At 42.9% G+C, this 22,433-nt stretch overlaps 1 protein-coding gene across 1 annotated transcript in view; it reads left to right on the forward strand.

Annotated features, from left to right (window-relative positions):
* The window catches only part of LOC110538780 (sterile alpha motif domain-containing protein 9-like), a 73,611-nt gene extending 51,518 nt beyond the window's left edge, over positions 1 to 22,093 (forward strand). The window contains exons 3-10 of the mRNA XM_036939357.1: positions 2,090 to 2,153; positions 16,615 to 16,668; positions 17,084 to 17,332; positions 17,955 to 18,203; positions 20,706 to 20,777; positions 20,976 to 21,038; positions 21,563 to 21,644; positions 21,769 to 22,093. Coding sequence (XP_036795252.1) covers positions 16,650 to 16,668; positions 17,084 to 17,332; positions 17,955 to 18,203; positions 20,706 to 20,777; positions 20,976 to 21,038; positions 21,563 to 21,644; positions 21,769 to 21,979 — 945 coding nt within the window. The 5' untranslated portion in view covers positions 2,090 to 2,153; positions 16,615 to 16,649 and the 3' untranslated portion in view covers positions 21,980 to 22,093. The remainder of the gene's footprint in view (positions 1 to 2,089; positions 2,154 to 16,614; positions 16,669 to 17,083; positions 17,333 to 17,954; positions 18,204 to 20,705; positions 20,778 to 20,975; positions 21,039 to 21,562; positions 21,645 to 21,768) is intronic.
* Positions 22,094 to 22,433: the final 340 nt, after the last annotated feature.

Raw genomic sequence — 22,433 nt, forward strand, 5'->3', positions numbered from 1 at the left:
GCCAACACACTGACACTGACACTGACTCAACTCCAGCCACTTTAATAATGGGAATTGATGGGAAATGATGTAAATATATCACTAGCCACTTTAAACAATGCTACCTTATATAATGTTACTTACACTACATTATTAATCTCATATGCATACGTATATACTGTACTCTATATCATCGACTGCATCCTTATGTAATACATGTATCACTAGCCACTTTAACTATGCCACTTTGTTTACATACTCATCTCATATGTATATACTGTACTCGATACCATCTACTGTATCTTGCCTATGCTGCTCTGTACCATCACTCATTCATATATCCTTATGTACATATTCTTTATCCCCTTACACTGTGTATAAGACAGTAGTTTTGGAATTGTTAGTTAGATTACTTGTTGGTTATTACTGCATTGTCGGAACTAGAAGCACAAGCATTTCGCTACACTCGCATTAACATCTGCTAACCATGTGTATGTGACAAATAAAATTTGATTTGATTAAATGTTCTCTTACCTCCCCTCCCTGAGGCATAACTGTCGTTTTCTACCAAACAAAACTTACAGTGCTCAGACAAGGGAAGGGCAACTTCTCTGACAGCTCTGTGATTTGGGCAGGACTGAAATGATGCCCTAACTTTATTCCACAGCGCTCACTCTTCACTACACAGACAGGACACAATGCATTTAAACACAGTGATAGTGTTGGTTATTTTTTTGAGTTGAAAACATGATTTACTTATGTATTTAGACAGTAGCAGCTCTTTGGAATTAAAGCAATTTCACACACACACACTGTGCCCAAGGCCTGCAGACGATGTGGCTCTGTCCTGTACTGGTGAGGACCAGGCCTGCATTGCCTGGGAGCTGCCGACAGGGGGGAGCAGCAAAACAAACCAGGCTCAGAATGTATCCGTCCTCAAGGTCCCCCGAAGCATCAAGAAGCCAGGGTGGAAATGAATTAGTTTAGGCCATACTGTTTAGTACAGAGATAATATTTTATTTTCACTAGAATCTCTCCTAATGTCAAGTATTTTGAGGTATTTAAGTATTGTACATATTATCTTGAATAACCGGTTTACATATTACATTGACTCTGCACCCTGTATATAGCCTCGCTATTGTTATTTTACTGCTGCTCTTTAATTATTTGTTACTTTTATTTTTTACTTAACCAACAATGAGGGTTTAAGAAAAATAAGTGTTAAGGGCTTGTATAAGTAAGCATTTCACTGTAAGGTGAAATGTTGTATTTGGTGCATGTGACCAATACAATTTGATTTGATGTGTTGGGCACAAAATACTTGGCAAAGCAAGGGAGGAATTATTGTGTTGATGTTTTTGGAAGACTTAAGTTGATAATTGTCACGTGTGCTCCCTCTGGCCTCGAGGCCACCAGACTGCTCGTTATGGCACACATCTGTCACCACCATTACACGCATCAGCGCATTATGACACTCACCTGAACTCCATCACCTCCGTGATTACCTACCCTATCTAAGTATGTCATTCGCTTTGGTTCCTTCCCCAGGTGTCATTGTTTCAGTTTCATGTCTGTGTGTTGTTCAAGGTTCTTATTATGTTTTATTTATTGATTAAATCACTCACTCCCTGAACTTGCTTCCTGACTCTCAGTGCACATCGATACACAATGGTAGTTTTATTGTGCAATGTTCCCTCAGTGAGCCTATTTGCTGTAAAGATGTGTTTATAGGTGATGACTTGATAATTGATAAATCATGAGATGGGGCCATTGTGCCTTTTAAAATAAAACGGTGTTATGTATGTGAGCTCTGTGTGTAGATTTCTCTGAAATTGTTTTGCTTACTGCTGCAGATGCTGTTAGTGACAGCTTTTCTCTCTTGAATCAAGACTATTTGAGTGCCTGTCTTCCTGTGCAGGCTAGGACAGATATACCAAAGGGTGTTTGAAATATCGGGTTGTGTTTTTAATGCAGGGCGTCACCCAAAATGCGTAACTCTTGTTTTCTACCAAGCGAAACTTAACAGTGCTCAAGACAAGGGAAGGGCAACTTGTTTGACTGCCATGTGATTTGGGTGGGACTGAAAAAATTACATTTCTTTATTTCACAGCTCTTATTCCACAGCTCTCACTCTTCATTTAAACACATTGATACAGTGTTGCTTATTTTTTTAGGTGAGTTAACATTAATTACTCATGTATTTAGACAGATATTCCAAAGGGAGTTTGAACTGAACACTGGTAAAAGCATAATGTGTTTATCTTTTCTACTTTTATCTTATCTTGTCTCTGTTAGCGTTGTGCTGTACATCAGACACAAAGAAATGTGATCTGATTGTGTTTTTATTGCAGGGCATAACCCAAAGTATTGTTTGCTTCATCGCTGACACTCCAGAGCTCTGTTGAATACTCTAACCGTACTATGTGTGACGTGAATTGAGTATAAAGTATGCTTATTGGTCATTGTATGGATATAATTAGTATGCCAAAAGTTCCCGGATGTCGTTCTAAATTTGCAAAATATGAACTATACACGCAGAGTACACTATTTCCAAAGATGTTTTATCAGTGCTATTTCTGTACTTTAGGGCCATAATGCAATTCTTCAGGAAATGGGCGTGGCTTCACATCGTTTTCAAATTTGAAGAAAATGGCGGAAAATATGTAGCCGAAGTACGAGTGCAGATACAAATGCATTGCTTTAACGAATTATGAGAAATGTAAAGAAGTTAACTTAGGTTATGCTGTCCTCACGAACCACATAACATATCATTACATCAGTATGTACCGGTATGTTAGCTACCTAACGTTAGTTGGCTACTTATACATCAAACTTGCCCGTATATTACCTATAGGCTAACTAACTACCCAATGTTTATTGACTTGATTATTCCCGTCAATCTTAGTTTAGCTAAATGGTATAGTCGTGCGTTCTCAATGGCAATCTACTCCGATTCCAGAGCACTCTCATCTGAGTATCCGAGCGCAGAATAATGACTTTAGGAGCACTCAACAGCTGAATATGGCCGGTGTCAGTAAATATCGGCAAAAAAGCGTAATTAAATTGCCAGCAGCACAGTTAGTCACTAACGCTCTGGATAACATGACAACTGCCTAGCCATCTCTGTTAGGGCGTGTAGTTGTTAATTAGATTTTTTATTTGTAGCCAAACTAGGTTACCTGGGGTGACGGGTAGCCCAGTGATTCGAGCATTGGGCCAGTAACCGAAAGGTTGCAAGATCGAATCCCCGGGCTGGCAAGGTAAAAATGTCGTACTGCCCCTGAACAAGGCAGTGTTGACCCACTGTTCCTAGGCCGTCATTGAAAATAAGAATTTGTTCTTAACTTTAAAAAATTAAAGTAGAGTGGTCACTCATTTGTGTCTAGAAGTAGCTGGCCAATGTTAGCTTGGGTGCTTGACTGCCCTTGTAAGTTCAGAAAGCTCAAATCAACCCTACTTCTCGCCTGAGCATCCAGTGTTTGCTCAGAGAGCGAAACGCTCTGAATTTACGAGCGCACTCCAGATTAAATTTAAGAACACACACGAAGTTGTAAAATGTCTAACTAGTAATTTGTTATGCTAACTAGCTGTTTGAATGTTAAATGACGAGACAGAGGCATTGATGCGAGTAACCAGTCTTGTTCAGTACATCCGGGTATCTCAAGCACCCCAGTAAAACACAAGAGTTGCAGTAATGAACATTTACCAACAGATGGCATCACTGCGCCATTTTACACCCATAACATCTTCCATTTAATAAAATAGCACAGGAGGTGTCAATTCACTAACAAAACAAACCTAGTAGCAATTTCCAACATGAACAGTTTAGTATTTTTTTTCTCAGGTAACAACAGCACATTTTGATATTCTCTTCACTTTTATCTCTGTCTGTCAACAATCCCTGATGGGAAACTTACAGATTAAGTATTTTTGGTGGCTGGAACAGACGCCCGCAGCGTGAAAAGACAGGGGGCTTGTCTGCGAGGACTGCGGGTTCCCGCACAGGCGTGTCACCTCAATGTCTAAGGGGAGAATTGATGGGCGAGGGAGCGGCCGACCTGTGATCCCCTGGCTCTTCGCCCAGTGCCTCAGGCCCCATGTGACTTGCTGGGGTTCTGTCTTTTGTCATGCGACCCCTTTGGCCATTAGGGTTCTGAGTAGGTGCTGGCTCAGCAATCCGAAGGTCAACCCTGTTACGACGGTACAGTGATCCATTCACTTCGACCAAGTAGGAACGTGGTGCCACTTTCTGTACACAGGATCAGAGTCTCCAGAGGCCTGTCCGGTCCCCTTCATTCGCACCGTTTCACCCACCCTGAGCTCAGGTAAGTCTTTTGCTGATTTGTCGTAGATGAACTTGGAGACCTGTCTTCTTTGACGAAGCTTCACCAGCACGTCTGTCACCACACATGGCTCCAGGAGAGTGCTGGCTACTGGCAGAGCTGCTTTTAAGGGCCGTGCCATGAGGCGCTGTGCCGGGCTGCTATCAATGCATTCTGTCTGGGTATTGAGCCACTGCAGGATTGCTTTCCAGGCATCTTTGCCCTCTCGCAGAGCCTTTTTGCAGAGGTTCTTTGTGATTTTTACTGCGGACTCCGCCGTCCCATTAGCTTTTGGGTGTTGTGGTGATGAAGTGACGTGCTCGAATTCCCATCCTGCAGCAAATTTTCGGAACTCAACTCCGGAGAATTGGGGTCCATTGTCTGAAATTACCCTATCTGGCTGGCCATAGCGGGCAAACTGAGCCTTGCAGCTTTTGATCGTTGTCTCTGCTGAGAGGTCGGGGAGGAGGTCGATCTCCCAAAAGTCTGAGTAATGATCGACTACCAGCAGAAAGTCTTTGCCACTGTGCTGGAAGAGATCTAGACTTACTATCTGCCAGGGGAGCATCGGTAGCTTGTGGGACATCATCGTCTCTCTCTGTTGCTCAATGGCATATTCATTGCAGATTGTGCATTTACTGACATAGTCTTTGATTTCACTCTGCATTCCTGGCCAATACAGTGTGTCACGTGCTTGTCTGTAACAGGCCTCACCTCCTATGTGACTTGAGTGCACACGTGCCAACATCTCAGGGAGCAGAGACCGTGGAATAACGACTCTCTGACTCTTGAATATTACTCCGTTTTGAACACTGAGCTCCTCTTTGACTGGCCAATATTCTCTGACGCCTAAAGCAGTTTCTTCCCTGCAGTCGGGCCAGTCCATCAGAATCACAGGCCTCAATGCCTGGAGTTGCCCGTCCCTGTCTGTGTGCTGTCTGATTTGTATAAGGCGCTGGTCCGTAACATTGAGGTAGTCAGCCTGGTTGATGCGTTCAACATCCACTTGCTCTGTTTGTAAGCTGCACACTGCGTGTTGTTCATGCATGGAGCGTGTGTGAGTGCCTGATGCAGTAGCCCTGCTGAGCGTGTCACTCACATACATCTCTGGCCCTGGCTTATACACCACCTTGAGGTTGTAGTTTTGTAAGGCCAGTAGCATGCTCTGCAGTCGTTTTGGGGCATTCAGGAGAGGCTTGCTGAATATAGCAATAAGGAGCTTGTGATCTGTCTCTGCGGTAATATTGTCGCGCCCGTACAGGTAGTGGTCTAAGCGTTGGCATACAAACACAATGCTGAGGCACTCCTTCTCTATCTGGGCATAGTTCTGCTCTGTTGGGGTGAGTGCCCTAGAGAAGAATGCCACAGGCTGGCCCTCCTGCATGAGGCAACAGCCAAGTCCATACTGGCTTGAGTCACTCTGAATCGTGACAGGTTTTGATAAATTGTAGTATCGCAGTACAGGTGTCTGGGTGACCAGTTGTTTTATTTCCCTCACTGCTGCGTCATGTTTTGGGAGCCAATGCTAGATGGTGTCCTTGTCCATGAGTCTCCTCAGTGGCTGACACACTTCAGAGAGCCGCGGTAGGAATCCGACGAAGCGCTGCACTCCCTTCACGTCAGATGGGTGGGGTATTTCCAAGACAGCCTTCACTTTTTCAGGATCCGCCTTCAATCCGGTGGAGGACAAGATGTGCCCATGAAAGCGGACCTCTGGCACTTTAAACTGAAGCTTTTTTATGCTTAGCCTTAGCTTGACCTGTCTGCATCTGACCATCAGGGCCAGCAGCTTGGCGTCATGGTCACATTCTGCCTCCTCATCACTGTCCCCACAGCCCACTACGAGGATGTCATCTGCTATGGGTTCCATGCCACTGAGTCCCATCAACATCTCATGCTGTTTCCGCTGATACACCTCTGGAGCCACGGAGACACCAAACTGAAGCTTCAACCACCTCTTCCTGCCCCAGGGTGTCCAAAAGGTGGTCATGTAGCTGCTGGGCTCGTTGAGCTTGCACTGCAGGAAGGCATCTCTGGCATCCACGAGCGTGAAGACTCTGGCCTTTGGGAGCTTGTAAAGGAGGAACAGTCAGTGACTAGGGTGGCTGGAGTCCTTGACAATTCTTAGGGCCTTCCTCTGACACCGCCTGGTATAGAGGTCCTGGATGTCAAAAAGCTTGGCCCTAGTGATGTACTGGGCCGTACGCACTATCTTCTGTAGTGCCTTGTGGTCGGAGGCGGAGCAGTTGCCATACCATGCAGGGATGAAACCAGTCAGTCATGCTCTCGATGGTGCAGCTGTAGAACTTTTTGAGAATCTAAGGACCCATGCCAAATTTTTTCAGTCTTCTGAGTGGGAATAAGCATTGTCGTAACCTCTTCACGACTGTCTTGGTGTGTTTGGACCATGATAGTTTGTTGGTGATGTGGACACCAAGGAACTTAAAGCTCTCAACCTGCTCCACTACAGCCCTGTCGATGAGAATGGGGGCGTGCTCGGCCCGCCTTCTCCTGTCGTCCACGATCATCTCCATTGTCTTGATCACGTTGAGAGAGAGTTTGTTATCCTGGCACCACACTGCCAGGTCTCTGACCTCCTCCCTATAGGCTGTCTCATCGTTGCTGGTGATCAGGCCTACCATCGTAGTGTCGTCGGCAAACTTAATGATGGTGTTGGAGTGCTTGGCCATGCAGTCATGGGTGAACAGAGAGTACAGAAGGGGACTGAGCATGCACCCCTGAGGGGCCCCTGTATTGAGAATCAGTGTGGCAGATGTGTTGTTACCTACCCTTACCACCTAGGGCCAGCCCGTCAGGATCTCTAGGATCCAGTTGCAGAGGGAGGCGTTTAGTCCCAGGGTCCTTAGCTTAGTGATGAGCTTTGAGGGCACAATGGTGTTGAATGCTGAGCTATAGTCAATGAATAGTATTCTCACGTAGGTGTTCCTTTTGTCCAGGTGGGAGAGGGTAGTGTGCAAAAGAGATTGCGTCATCTGTGGATTTTTGACATACTTTTACAATTATTTTACCTTTGTTTAACTACAGTAGGCAAGTCAGTTAAGAACAAATTCTTATTTACAATGACGGCCTACTAAATGGCAAAAGGTCTCCTGCGGGGACAGGGGCTATGATTAAACATGTAAAAATTAAAACAATATAAATATAGGACAAAACACACATCACAACAAGAGAGACAACACAATACTACATAAAGAGAGACCTAAGACAACATAGCAAGGCAGTAACACATGACAACACAGCATGGTAGCAACACAACATGGTAGCAGTACAAAACATGGTACAAACATTACTGAGCACAGACAACAGCACAAGTGGCAAGAAGCTAGAGACAACAATACATCACACAAAGCAGCCACAACTTCTGAAAAAGGGGGAGGCTTGCAAGCCGAAGAACACCATCCCAACCGTGAAGCACTGGGTGGCAGCATCATGTTGTGGGGGTGCTTTGCTGCAGGAGGGACTGGTGCACTTCACAAAAGCTTTAAGTTCCTCTGCATACACATCACGGACAAACTGAAATGGTCCACCCACACAGACAGCGTGGTGAAGAAGGCGCAACAGCGTCTCTTCAACCTCAGGAGGCTGAAAAAACTTGGCTTGTCACCAAAAACACTCAAACTTTTACAGATGCACAAACGAGAGCATCCTGTTGGGCTGTATCACCGTCTGTTACGGCAACTGCCCCGCACACAACCGTAAGGCTCTCCAGAGGGTAGTGAGCTCTGCACAACGCATCACCAGGGGCAAACTACCTGCCCTCCAGGACAACTACACCACCCGATGTCACAGGAAGGATAAAAAAGATAATCAAGGACAACAACCACCCAAGCCACTGCCTGATCACCCCGCTATCATTCAGAAGGCGAGGTCAGTACAGGTGCATTAAAGCTGGGACCGAGAGACTGAAAAACAGCTTCTATCTCAAGGCCATCAGACTGTTAAACAGCCATCACTAACATTCAGTGGCTGCTGCCAACATACTGACTCAAATCTCTAGCCACTTTAATAATAAAAAATTGGATGTAATAAATGTATCACTAGTCACTTTAAACAATGCCACTTTATATAATGTTTACATGCCCTACATTACTCATTTCATATGTAAATACTGTACTCTATACCATCTACTGCATCTTGCCTATACCGTTTGGCCATCACTCATCCATATATTTATATGTACATAATCTTATTCATTCCTTTACACTTGTGTATATTAGGTAGAACAGACATGGTTCTCTGTCATGTAAAATGGGGAATGATGCCAGTTCTATACAAAACATGTCTATCTACCATGTTCAGATCATTCCAATCTCCTGAGTACTGCCCTAGAGACCTCAAGAAAAGTTGATGGATGAATGAAGATCTCCCACTCAGGCAGCTTACCATTGAAAATAATTGTCACAGTTCCGGTCTGCTTAAGGGGTGGCTCTCCCATAGGGAACAATGCATTAGCACCCTCAAACTCAACTCAAATAAAAATCGAATCAAATTTTATTGGTCACAGATGCTAACGCGAGTGTAGAGAAATGCTTGTGCTTCTATTTCCGTCCGTGCAGTAATATCTAACAAGTAATCTAACAATTTCACAACAACTACCTTATACACAATAATTCTATCCAGTATTTCCATCTGAAATTTCTGTAAAGTCAAACTCAACCCAGGGGGATTTCATGACAGGACAGTACACACATTAATCATCTATGTTACTAGTTTGTATTCTGAACATAAATATAATGTTACGTATTAAACACAGGAGGTAGGTGTCACCTTAATTGGGGAGGTAACGGCTGGAGAGGAATTGGTGGAATGATATCAAAGCCATGTTTTCATTGTGTTGGATGCCTTCCATTCATGCTGTTCCAGCCATTATTATGAGCTGTTTTTATTTATTTATTTCACCTTTATTTAACCAGGTAGGCTAGTTGAGAACAAGTTCTCATTTGCAACTGCGACCTGGCCAAGATAAAGCGTAGCAATTCGACACATACAACAACACAGATTTACACATGGAATAAACAAAACATACAGTCAGTAATACATTAGAACAAAAGAAAACAAAAAGTCTATATACAGTGAGTGCAAATGAGGTAAGTTAAGGAAATAAATAGGCCATGGTGGCGAAGTAATTACAATATAGCAATTAAACACTGGAATGGTGGATCGGCAGAAGATGAATGTGCAGGTAGAGATACTGGGGTGCAAAGGAACAAAATAAATGAATAAATACCAGTATGGGGATGAGGTAGGTAGATAGATGGGCTGTTTACAGGTGGGCTATGTACAGGTGCAGTGAACTGTAAGCTGCTCTGACAGCTGGTGCTTAAAGCTAGTGAGGGAGATGAGTCTCCAGCTTCAGAGATTTTTGCAATTCGTTCCAGTCATGGGCAGCAGAGAACTGGAAGGAAAGACGACCAAAGGAGGAATTGGCTTTGGATTGGCTTTGGGGGTGACCAGTGAGATATACCTGCTAGAGCGCGTGCTACGAGTGGGTGCTGCTATGGTGACCAGTGAGCTGAGATAAGACGGGGCTTTACCTAGCAGAGACTTGTAGATAACCTGTAACCAGTGGGTTTGGCGACGAGTATGAAGCGAGGGCCAACCAACGAGAGCGTACAGGTCGCAATGGTGGGTAGTGTATGGGGCTTTGGTGACAAAACGGATGGCACTGTGATAGACTGCATCCAGTTTGTTGAGTAGAGTGTTGGAGACTATTTTATAGATGACATCACCGAAGTCAACGATCGGTAGGATGGTCAGTTTTACGAGGGTATGTTTGGCAGCATGAGTGAAGGACGCTTTGTTGCGATATACAGTGGGGCAAAAAAAGTATTTAGTCAGCCACCAATTGTGCAAGTTCTCCCACTTAAAAAGATGAGAGAGGCTTGTAATTTTCATCATAGGTACACTTCAACTATGACAGACAAAATTAGAAAAAAAACAGAAAATCACATTGTAGGATTTTTAATGAATTTATTTGCAAATTATGGTGGAAAATAAGTATTTGGTCACCTTCAAACAAGCAAGATTTCTGGCTCTCACAGACCTGTAACTTCTTCTTTAAGAGGCTCCTCTGTCCTCCACTCATTACCTGTATTAATGGCACCTGTTTGAACTTGTTATCAGTGTAAAAGACACCTGTCCACAACGTCAAATCCTGCAGTGCCAGACGTGTCCCCCTGCTTAGGCCAGTACATGTCCAGGCCCGTCTGAAGTTTGCTAGAGAGCATTTGGATGATCCAGAAGAAGATTGGGAGAATGTCATATGGTCAGATGAAACCAAAATAGAACGTTTTGGTAAAAACTCAACTCGTCGTGTTTGGAGGACAAAGAATGCTGAGTTGCATCCAAAGAACACTATACCTACTGTGAAGCATGGGGGTGGAAACATCATGCTTTGGGGCTCTTTTTCTGCAAAGGGACCAGGACAACTGATCCGTGTAAAGGAAAGAATGAATGGGGCCATGTATCGTGAGATTTTGAGTGAAAACCTCCTTCCATCAGCAAGGGCATTGAAGATGAAACGTGGCTGGGTCTTTCAGCATGACAATGATCCCAAACACACCGCCCGGGCAACGAAGGAGTGGCTTCGTAAGAAGCATTTCAAGGTCCTGGAGTGGCCTAGCCAATCTCCAGATCTCAACCCCATAGAAAATCTTTGGAGGGAGTTGAAAGTCCGTGTTGCCCAGCAACAGCCCCAAAACATCACTGCTCTAGAGGAGATCTGCATGGAGGACTGGGCCAAAATACCAGCAACAGTGTGTGAAAACATAGTGAAGACTTACAGAAAACGTTTGACCTCTGTCATTGCCAACAAAGGGTATATAACAAAGTATTGAGATAAACTTTTGTTATTGACCAAATACTTATTTTCCACCATAATTTGCAAATAAATTCATTAAAAATCCTACAATGTGATTTTCTGGATTTTTTTCCCCCTCATTTTGTCTGTCATAGTTGAAGTGTACCTATGATGAAAATGACAGGCCTCTCTCATCTTTTTAAGTGGGAGAACTTTCACAATTGGTGGCTGACTAAATACTTTTTTGCCCCACTGTATATCTATTCCTAGTTCTACATTTTTTGAGAGGGGGATGCTTATTTAAGATGGTGAGAATAGCCAGGCATCATCTACTGACGGGATGAGGTCAATGTCATTCCAGGATACCCCGGCCAGGTCGATTAGAAAGGCCTGCTCGCAGAAGCGTTTGACAGTGAAGAGGGGTGGTCGTTTGGTCGCAGACCCATTACGGATGCAGGCAATGAGGCAGTGATCGCTGAGATCTTGATTGAAAACAGCAGAGGTGTATTTGGAAGGCGAGTTAGTTAGGATGACATCTTTGAGGGTGCCCGTGTTTACTGATTTGGGGTTGTACCCGGTAGGTTCATTGATAATTTGTGTGAGATTGAGGGCATCAAGTTTAGATTGTAGGATGGCCGGGGTGTTAAGCATGTCCCAGTTTAGGTCAACTAGTAGCACGAGCTCAGAAGATAGATGGGGAGCAATCAATTCACATATGGTATCGAGGGCACAGCTGGGGGCAGAGGGAGGTCTAAAGCAAGCGGCAACAGTGAGAGATTTGTTTCTGGAAAGGTGATTTTTTAGAAGTAGAAGCTCAAATTGTTTGGGTACAGACTTAGATAGTAATACAGACATCTGGGTTGGCAGGGTGTGCTAAAGCAGTGAGTAAAACAAACTTAGGGAGTAGGCTTCTAATGTTAACATGCATGAAACCAAGGCTTTTACGTTTACAGAAGTCAACAAATGAGAGCACCTGGGGGGTGGGAGTTGAGCTAGGCACTGCAGGACCTGGATTAACCTCCACATCACCAGAGGAACAGAGGAGAAGTAGGATAAGGGTACGGCTAAAGGCTATACGAACTGGCTGTCTAGCACGTTCGGAACAGAGAGTAAAAGGAGCAGGTTTCTGGGCACGATAGCATAGATTCAAGGCATAGTGTACAGACAAAGGTAAGGTAGGATGTGAGTACATTGGAGGTAAACCTAGGCATTGAGTAATGATGAGAGAGATATAGTCTCTAGAGATGTTTAAACCAGGTGATGTCATCGCATATGTGGGAGGTGGAACAACATGGTTGGTTAAGGCATATTGAGCAGGGCTAGAGGCTCTACAGTGAAATAAGACAATAATCACTAACCAGGACAGTAATTGACGAGGCATATTGATATTAGAGAGAGGCATGCGTAGCCAAGTGAACATATGGGTCCAGTGAATGGTTGGGCTGGGGACACGGCGATTCAGACAGTTAGCAGGCTGATGCTAACAAGCTAACAGTTAGTAGGCCGGGGCTAAACAAGCTAGCAGTTAACAGGCCGGGTTAGCAAGCAAGCATTTAGCAGGGGCTAGCAGTTACAGACCAGGCCGGCAAGCTAGCAGTTAGTAGACCGGGCAAGCTAGCAGTTAGCAGGCCAGGTTAGCAAGCAAACAGTTAGCAGGGGCTAGCAGTTAGCAGACTGAGTTAGCAAGCAAGCAGGTAGCAGGGGCTAGCAGTTAGCAGACCGGGGCCTGCAAGCTAGCAGTTAGCAGACCGGGGCCGGCAAGCTAGCAGTTAGCAGACCGGGTTAGCAAGCAAGCAGATAGCAGGGGCTAGAAAGTTAGCCTTTGGGGGATGTCGCGATGGGGGTACAGTGCCTTGCGAAAGTATTCGGTCCCTTTGAACTTTGCGACCTTTTGCCACATTTCAGGCTTCAAACATAAAGATATAAAACTGTATTTTTTTGTGAAGAATCAACAACAAGTGGGAGACACAGTCATGAAGTGGAACGACATTTATTGGATATTTCAAACTTTTTTAACAAATCAAAAACTGAAAAATTGGGAGTGCAAAATTATTCAGCCCCTTTACTTTCAGTGCAGCAAACTCTCTCCAGAAGTTCAGTGAGGATCTCTGAATGATCCAATGTTGACCTAAATGACTAATGATGATAAATACAATCCACCTGTGTGTAATCAAGTCTCCGTATGAATGCACCTGCACTGTGATAGTCTCAGAGGTCCGTTAAAAGCGCAGAGAGCATCATGAAGAACAAGGAACTTTCAGCTCATACAAGGAGAAGACTGATCAGAGATGCAGCCAAGAGGCCCATGATCACTCTGGATGAACTGCAGAGATCTACAGCTGAGGTGGGAGACTCTGTCCATAGGACAACAATCAGTTGTAAATTGCACAAATCTGGCCTTTATGGAAGAGTGGCAAGAAGAAAGCCATTTCTTAAAGATATCCATAAAAAGTGTTGTTTAAAGTTTGCCACAAGCCACCTGGGATACACACCAAACATGTGGAAGAAGGTGCTCTGGTCAGATGAAACCATAATTGAACTTTTTGGCAACAATGCAAAACGTTATGTTTGGCGTAAAAGCAACACAGCTCATCACCCCATCACCCTGAACACATTATCCCCACTGTCAAACATGGTGGTGGCAGCATCATGGTTTGGGCCTGCTTTTCTTCAGCAGGGACAGGGAAGATGGTTAAAATTGATGGGAAGATGGATGGAGCCAAATACAGGACCATTCTGGAAGAAAACCTGATGGAGTCTGCAAAAGACCTGAGACTGGGACCGAGATTTGTCTTCCAACAAGACAATGATCCAAAACATAAAGCAAAATCTACAATGGAATGGTTCAAAAATAAACATATCCAGGTGTTAGAATGGCCAAGTCAAAGTCCAGACCTGAATCCAATCGAGAATCTGTGGAAAGAACTGAAAACTGCTGTTCACAAATGCTCTCCATCCAACCTCACTGAGCTCGAGCTGTTTTGCAAGGAGGAATGGGAAAAAATGTCAGTCTCTCGATGTGCAAAACTGATAGAGACATACCCCAAGCGACTTACAGCTGTAATCGCAGCAAAAGGTGGCGCTACAAAGTATTAACTTAAGGGGGCTGAATAATTTTGCACGCCCAATTTTTCAGTTTTTGATTTGTTAAAAAAGTTTGAAATATCCAATAAATGTCGTTCCACTTCATGATTGTGTCCCACTTGTTGTTGATTCTTCACAAAAAAATACAGTTTTATATCTTTATGTTTGAAGCCTGAAATGTGGCAAAAGGTCGCAAAGTTCAAGGGGGCCGAATACTTTCGCAAGGCACTGTAAGTCTGTTTTTGCCTCTTCATGCGGTGACGTCGATAGACCAGTCGTGGAATTAGTAGGGTTCCAAGTAGCTCTAGGTAGCTAGCAGGCCTAGCTAGTCCTCCCCTCAGCAGCCACCACTGGTATTTATTGTAAGGACCCTGGGTTTATAAGCTCGGAAATCGTCCCTGCCGCACGAGCATGCTTTTGCGGCACAGTCGATAGCGCGCCGGACCTCGGGCTCGAAGGTTGAGGGTTTGAGACCTGCTCCCTGCTGTTTCATTACATTGGTGTCAGAAGTGATCAGACCTCGCATCCACGACAGTGCGTGTGCTTGGCCGATGAGCGCGTTCCTGTAAGACGTAGAGTCGCAAGCTAGCGCGAGGATGTGCCCCCTGCCTGTTTCATTACATTATTATACCTTACCACAAAAGATAGTCATAATCAAACACCCCTTACTACAGCAAGTTGGTGGCATAACAAAAACACGTTCTAATTGTGACTCCTGACAAAATGTAAATTGTTTGAAACTGTGAGAGCCTGTAAGCATGCCATTATCATGTGCAATTACAGTCAAATAATGTAGGACAAAACTGTCACACTTTTGAGCAATTTGCATCTTATCTTTAGTGTGCTGAGTAGGGCTGGACGATATACTGTATTCTACAATATACCTGTATTGATGCACGGACCAATTTGGGTTTTTACTTTATCTTCTATAACGGTATTTTAATGTTTGGTTTGTTAAATGTAATTAGTTGTGTGTAACGTCCATTTTTTATAGTTTACTTCTCTACTTAAGTCCTCTCTCTCCACCCTCTCTCTGTCTCCATGCCACACAGACCTAGCCCCGCCACTTAAGAAGCGCATTTGTTGTTCCTCGACCACGAGACACTTGCGTTCAGCCTCTGCATGGTTAATGCAGAACATGTTTTCACTTTGCTCTTAATAGAAATCCACTAGTGTTCTATAATTACACCATTAGTTTGTTTCTAGATTGTCTTTTCGTAGCAAGTTGGGCCTAAATCTTGTTAACCGCCAACGCCATTCTATCTCCATTATTCCAACAGTTCACCCAGATGTTTTGCTCTAAATCGCAATTGCATCACTTGGTTAAAAATAAAGCCTAGATTGTTTTCCCATATCGTGCAGTAATTAGTGACAATGCCAATTTTTTTTAGGGGGGCGGGGGAGGGGGGGGGGGGGGGGGTTGAAGTTGAATTGAACAGTACAAAACAATCTGAATGGAGAAAGACCTATTGAAATCACTTAGAATGTACAATATACTGTACAGAACTATAAACGCAACAATTGAAAAGATTTTACTGAGTTACAGTTCATATAAGGAAATCAGTTAATTGAAATATATTGATTAGCCTCCCAGCACAAGGTGCACCTGTGTAATGATAATTCTCAATCTGTCGTTCAGGGGCAGAACAAGGCAGCTATCCCACTGTTCCTAGGCCGTCATTGAAAATAAGAACTTGTTCTTAACTGACTTGCCTAGTTAAATAAAGGTCAAATAAAACATTATTTTACAGGATATCGAAATTTAAGCAAAGAACAGACCTTACCAGTGAGCAATTGACCTTAAAATGACCTCAAACCAACTACAGGAGCCAGAACATTGTGATTTTGGCAAGGTTTATCAGACATTTAGAAGGGTCAAGGATATGGTTATATGTGAAATGGGATAGAATACCACTCTTATAGGACAGGATTAAACTGGATGTTTCATGTGTGTAGTTAGGAAGTTAGTTGCTTCAAGTAGGAGACCCTCATGAGGCCGTAAACATAACTCAAACAGAAATCTGGAGACAAAAAGTAAACATTGTCGTGAGAAGACTAGTGAGGGGAAAGAGGAAGTGTAGAAAAATAATGACAGAAAGTTGCACACTTTAAATATGCTCCCAGCAATTAAATGGATAAACCCATAGGTTCACTCATTAAGTTGTTGGAAGAATATAGAGTGTGCAACTTTCTTTCTGTATTTTTATTCAGTTTACTTTCTTTAATCAGGACCTCTTTAAAGATTGGGTATGGTCAGCTCATGTTTGTTATAGGAAAGGGGAAGTGGACATAATGTGTGTAAAGTTTGGTTATCAGTTGTAGGGGATAGCCTATACCCTTTTTTCTGTCCTGGTGAAATGTTTAATGCATTGTTACTCACTCATTTTGTCTTTCTCTCTCCCTCTCCAGAACAAACTACTTCTCACCATTCTTAGTTTGCTGCCATGACATCAAAAGAGGATGGTAAATGTGACATATTTGCTTTGGGATCAACTCAAAAATAATACTATTGATTTGTGCAAGTTGCAGATAACTGCTGTAGTTAACTTGCTGTATTTGTATATAATTTGTCTACCATGTTTTGTAGTTATAAAATAAAAAGACATCCTAAAAGATGCACATTGTGAGGAATGATAACAAATGACATTAAGGTAGCAAGAATCATACTGCTAGAGAGCATTAATACTACACCATTGATATTACATGGACAACTATTACAGTATGATGACAATTTGATGTGTGTCGAACCTGAGTGCAGACAATACTTCCCAGCTTCCTATATGTTTAGTCTTGTCCATTTAGGGCCTGATACACCAAGTGGGATTGTCTAAAATTGTCTTGATAACTTTAACTCTTTCTTTTCTAACCTGACTACCAGCTGCTGAGTTTGTGGATAGACACAGGGCTGAGCTCATCCAGAGGGTTCGCAAGGTGATGCCCATAGCAGATGATCTGCTCAGAAGGGGCATGATCCAATATGAAATGTTTGCTAATATTTCAACTTCCAAGACCAACCCAGGCAAGATGAGAGAGGTGTACAAAGCATTGCAGTCAGGAGGGACACCACTTAAAGCAGCCTTCTATAGGATTCTGCTGAAAAATGAACGTCTTCTGGTCATCAATCTGGGTAAAGTCCTCTCTCTTCCTCTTTGTGGTGCAGTTTGTAGGACTACTGTAGAATATGGCATTTTTACACATTTACCATTTGTCACACTCTTCCCCATTCTGTGGGCAAGAACATAGGCTACACTCTGATGTTCGTTTAAATTAGGTCAAGTAGAAATGTAACCCAGTTACAACTCAAAAGTTAAATATGTAAGTCTCTGTAAGTGTTGTCTTAACAGACAAAAGAGGCCGACCATAACTTACCATTATACTCTCAATGTTAATGTCATTAGGCAGCAGAATTTCATTACCACCCAATTTTACCAGAGTACAGCATTCTCAGCAAGGGAGTGATAAGCAGTTGGAGATCAGGGTTAGGGTTAACCCTACCCTCACCCTAACCCTACCTTAATTGAGCCAGCAAACTCAGTCATTTCTTTCTCCCTCTTACTAGGACAACATAGTAACAGACAAGGCTTACTGGCCTATGACTAGAATTTCACATTTGTCCTATCCTGAATGTAAACAAAACCTCCCAGCTTCCTACATGTTTAGTCTTGTCCATTTAGGGCACATACACCAAGTGGGATTGTCTAATATTGTCTTGATAACTTTAACTCTTTCTTTTCTAACCTGACTACCAGCTGCTGAGTTTGTGGATAGACACAGGGCTGAGCTCATCCAGAGGGTTCGCAAGGTGATGCCCATAGCAGATGATCTGCTCAGAAGGGGCATGATCAATCCTGAGGTGTACTCTAATATTCAAACTGCCAATACCAGCCAGGACCAGATGAGAGAGTTGTACAAAGCCGTACAGTCAGGAGGGCCAGAAGTTAAATCAGCCTTCTACAGGATTCTGCTGAACCAGGAACCTCATCTGGTCATCGATCTGGGTAATGTCCTCTCTCTTCCTCTTCTTGGTGCAGTTTGTAGGACTACTGTAGAATATGGCATTTTACACATTGTCACACTCTTTCCCATTCTGTGGATAAGAACATAGGTGACACTCTGATGTTTGTTTAATTAAGGTAAAGTACAAATGTAACCCAGTCACAACTCAAAAGCTAAATATCTAAGAATCTGTAAGTGGTTATCTTAACAGACAAGAAGCAGACCATAACTGACCATTATACTCTCAATATTAACGTCATTAAGCAGCAGAATTTCATTACCACCCAATTTGACCAGAGTACAGCATCCTCAGCAAGGTAGAGACAAGCGGTTGGAGATCAGGGTTAGGGTTAACCCTACCCTCACCCTAACTTCATCATGCCAGAAAACTTACTAGGACAACATAGTAACAGACAAGGCTTACTGGCCTATGAATAGAATTTCAAATGTTCCTGTCCTCCGGGGAAGGCAATCAATGTATTGAAAGGTAATGAAAGTGCTTTGAAAGTGTCTGTTTTGTCAAACAAAAGAAGCTGTCTGACCATAACTGATCCTTCAATTCTGAATGCATGCATTGTTCTCCATTTTACCCCATCAAAAGCAGATTCATTTCCTTACCTGCCAAGTTCCCTCTAGGTAATTAATACTTAGAATACTCAGTAAGACAAATGTTCTTGTGTAATATTCTGTAATACAGGGGTCTTCAAATTTTTCTTGCCCAGGGACCCACACCCAGGCAAATCGGCGACCCAGGGACGACCCTTACGTTTACAATTTTAATTTTGAAAATGAAGACAATGGCATGGACAAAATTATTAACAGCCAACAAAAGCTTCATGTAGCCATCAATGAGCTTGCTGCTCATTTCTACTGCAATTTGGCCCACTCTTCAGAAGCAAACTGCTCTAATTCTTCAATGTTGGAGTGATGGCCTCCACCAACTGCTGTTTTTCGATCTTGCCGTGTGGATGTGATTCAGATCTGGACTCTTCACTGGCCACTCCAGAACAGTTCAGTGTTTCTTTTGGAACCATTCCAGGGTGGTTTTTGTGTGTGTTTGGGGTTGTTGTCTTGCTGGAAGACCCACAACATTCAACAGAGACACAGTGTTTAGACACTGGGTTGAACATTGCAAAACAGCTTGATAATCTGCTGATTTTATGATTTCTTGCACATGTTCAAGGCCCCCAGTACCAGAAGCAGCAAAGCAACCATACAGCATTATTGAACCTCCCCCATACATAATTCATTAATTGTCGGGAAAGTGGTATTTTCTTTGAATGCTTCATTTGGTTGTTGGTAACCAGAGGAAGACCCCACTGCTGAAGGAGAAAACAACACCATCCCCACAATCAAAGATGGGGGAGGTTTGATAATGCTGTGGGGTTGCTTTTCTGCCTCCGGTGCTGGGGGCATTGAACGTGTGCAATGCATCATGAAATCAGCAGATTATCAGGTGTTTTGGAGTCCGATGTTCAACCCAGTGTCCAAAAACGCCTCTAAAACATACATCAAAAAACACCCAGGAATGGTTAGGAAGAGATGCTGGACTGTTCTGAAGTAGCCAACGAAGAGTCCAGATCTGTAAACTCATGGCAAAATCTGAAAACAGCAGTTGGTGGAAGGCATGCACCCCTCAAACATTGAAGAATTAGAGCAGTTTGCTGCTGAAAAGTTGCACAAATTGTCAGTAGAAAGGTGCAGAAAGCTCATTGATGGCTGCAAGAAGCGTTTGTCTGCAGTTATATGGCTCCAGGATTTAGTTTTATATTATTTTAACATCCCCACATTATAATTGGAAGAGGAAGTGTAAACTCTAACATAGCCTATTAGATAGAAAGGTAACTCCAAACACATTTTCTCAAGTAGCAACTGTTTAGCTGGTTGAACAAAGGTTAGCCATGTGTTGGCAATAATGAATGTCCAAAATACTTGTGGGTGCTTTTTCAAAGCCTATGTCAGATGCTTTGTTGAATATTAAGAGTTGAGAAATAGTTGACATGATAAGAAATAACATATTTACCTCTTTTATATTGTAGTCATGCAATGTACGTTTAGTTTATTATGTTATTACTAGCAATATTGATTTTTAAAAATCCACTTTATTTAATAATATATTTGTGAACCACCTGCAGTACATGCGTGGACACCTAGGGCGGTGCAGTACATGCGTGGACACCTAGGGCGGTGCAGTACATGCGTGGACACCTAGGGGGGTGCAGTACATGCGTGGACACCTAGGGCGGTGCAGTACATGCGTGGACACCTAGGGGGGTGCAGTACATGCGTGGACACCTAGGGGGGTGCAGTACATGCGTGGACACCTAGGGGGGTGCAGACCCCAGTTTGAAGACCCCATGTAATATATAGACACGCCCTTTATAATGTAATAATTCAATGGGACATATCAGATTATCCATTTGTTGTGACTCTCTCTCTTTCCTCTCTCTCTCTCTCCTCTCCTCTCTCTCTGTCTCTCTCTCCACTCTCCTCTCTCTCTCTAGAGGAAGCTGTTAGAGATCTAGAAGATGGTTTGAACATTGGAGAATCTTCTTCAGGGAGCATTGCATTGGAAGGTAATGACATCTTCAGCCAGGTCTTGTATTGTATAAACACACACAGCCTGCTAGTGTTTTATATCTTTAAAATATATTTTACACGGTATATCTACCATTGTGCTGGTATGATAGTTCTCAATGACATGATGTTGTGCATTATATACAGTCAGGTCCATAATTATTATCCCCCTTGATATGTATGATGTCCTATTTTAGGTCCTGCATTACCTCCTGCCTCCAATATATTTCCTGGGACTGGAGGAAAACCTGCTGCACTTGGTGAGCTATCAACCATTTTGACATGTTTGTTAAAACCTAAAGTTCCAATTTGGATCCCAATTGACATGAGCATGTATGCAACATAAATCCAATCATTTCAATACTCCTTACAGATTATGTTAAAGGCAAGACAGCAATAGGTGCAATGCTACCAATTATGCTAATACAATGTGTCATTTTAGCTAGAGAACTTTCTGCAATGTGGGAAATGTAAAACTTGTAGTGTATTTGAGGTTTAAAAAGGCTTCTGAAGTTTGTAAATTCCACTTAGAATTTTCAGTCTTGATTGTCCCGAAAAATCTATCAACCCCTACACAAATGTCCACAAATGAATTATAATCCACATATTCATTTACATTTCCTGGATTATTTTCCTGCTGTAGCAAACTCGCTCAAATTTAAATCCTACATATGTATAATTCTCATAAGCCTTTGATTTAACAGATAAGGTTCTGTGTCTTGACAATAAAGGTACAGTAGGGTGGTATGTTCTGTCTGAACACAGCGTTTTCATTTCGATACAGCATCAGACGAGGAATCGGTTGGAAAGATCACATACTACACCAATAACCATCTTGGAAAAGGTGCCGATGGAATTGTGTTCAGGTAAACCAGCTTAAACGTTATTGTGGAAATGTGTTTGTAACCCAAATCCCCTCTTTGCAGCAAAAATGCCTTTACGGTCGGTTCATTGACTAAATGTTTATCTTTCTCTAATGCTATCCTCCAGGGGTTACTTCCATTGTGATGATGCCAACAAGCGTCCTGCGGCAGTGAAGAGAATTGAACTAGCAAAACAAAGCAATGCTGATCGAGAGGTCACTTTGCTTCTTCAATTGGATGACAATCCCCATGTCGTCCGCTACTTCTGCACTGAGAAGGACAGGCAATTCCTATACATCGCCATCGAGCTGTGTGCCTTCTCTTTAGATAAGGTCTAAGTCAATGACTCACTATTTTATTCTCTGACTTATCCAAGGGGTTAAAACTTGATTATTATAACAGTCTCACATAATGATTATCTGTGTTAGAATATACAGTATACTGAACAAAAATATAAATACAACAATTTCAACGATTTTACTGAGTTACATTAGACTCTAATCTATGGATTTTACGACTGGGACTACAGATCATACTCATCTGTTAGTCAAAGATACCTTAAAAAGGGTAGGAGCGTGGATCAGAAAACCAGTCAGTATCTGGTGTGACCACCATTTGACTCATGCACTGCAACACAGGCTGTGGATTGTGGGCCGTGGAATGTTGTACCAGTCCTCTTCAATGGCTGTGCGAAGTTGCTGGACACTCCCTCAAAAGTTGAGACATTTGTGGCATTGTGTTTGTGTAAGAAAACTACACATTTTAGAGTGGCCTTTTATTGTCCCCTGCACA

This window comes from Oncorhynchus mykiss, chromosome 12, assembly GCF_013265735.2.
Source record: "Oncorhynchus mykiss isolate Arlee chromosome 12, USDA_OmykA_1.1, whole genome shotgun sequence".
Taxonomy (NCBI): domain Eukaryota; kingdom Metazoa; phylum Chordata; class Actinopteri; order Salmoniformes; family Salmonidae; genus Oncorhynchus; species Oncorhynchus mykiss.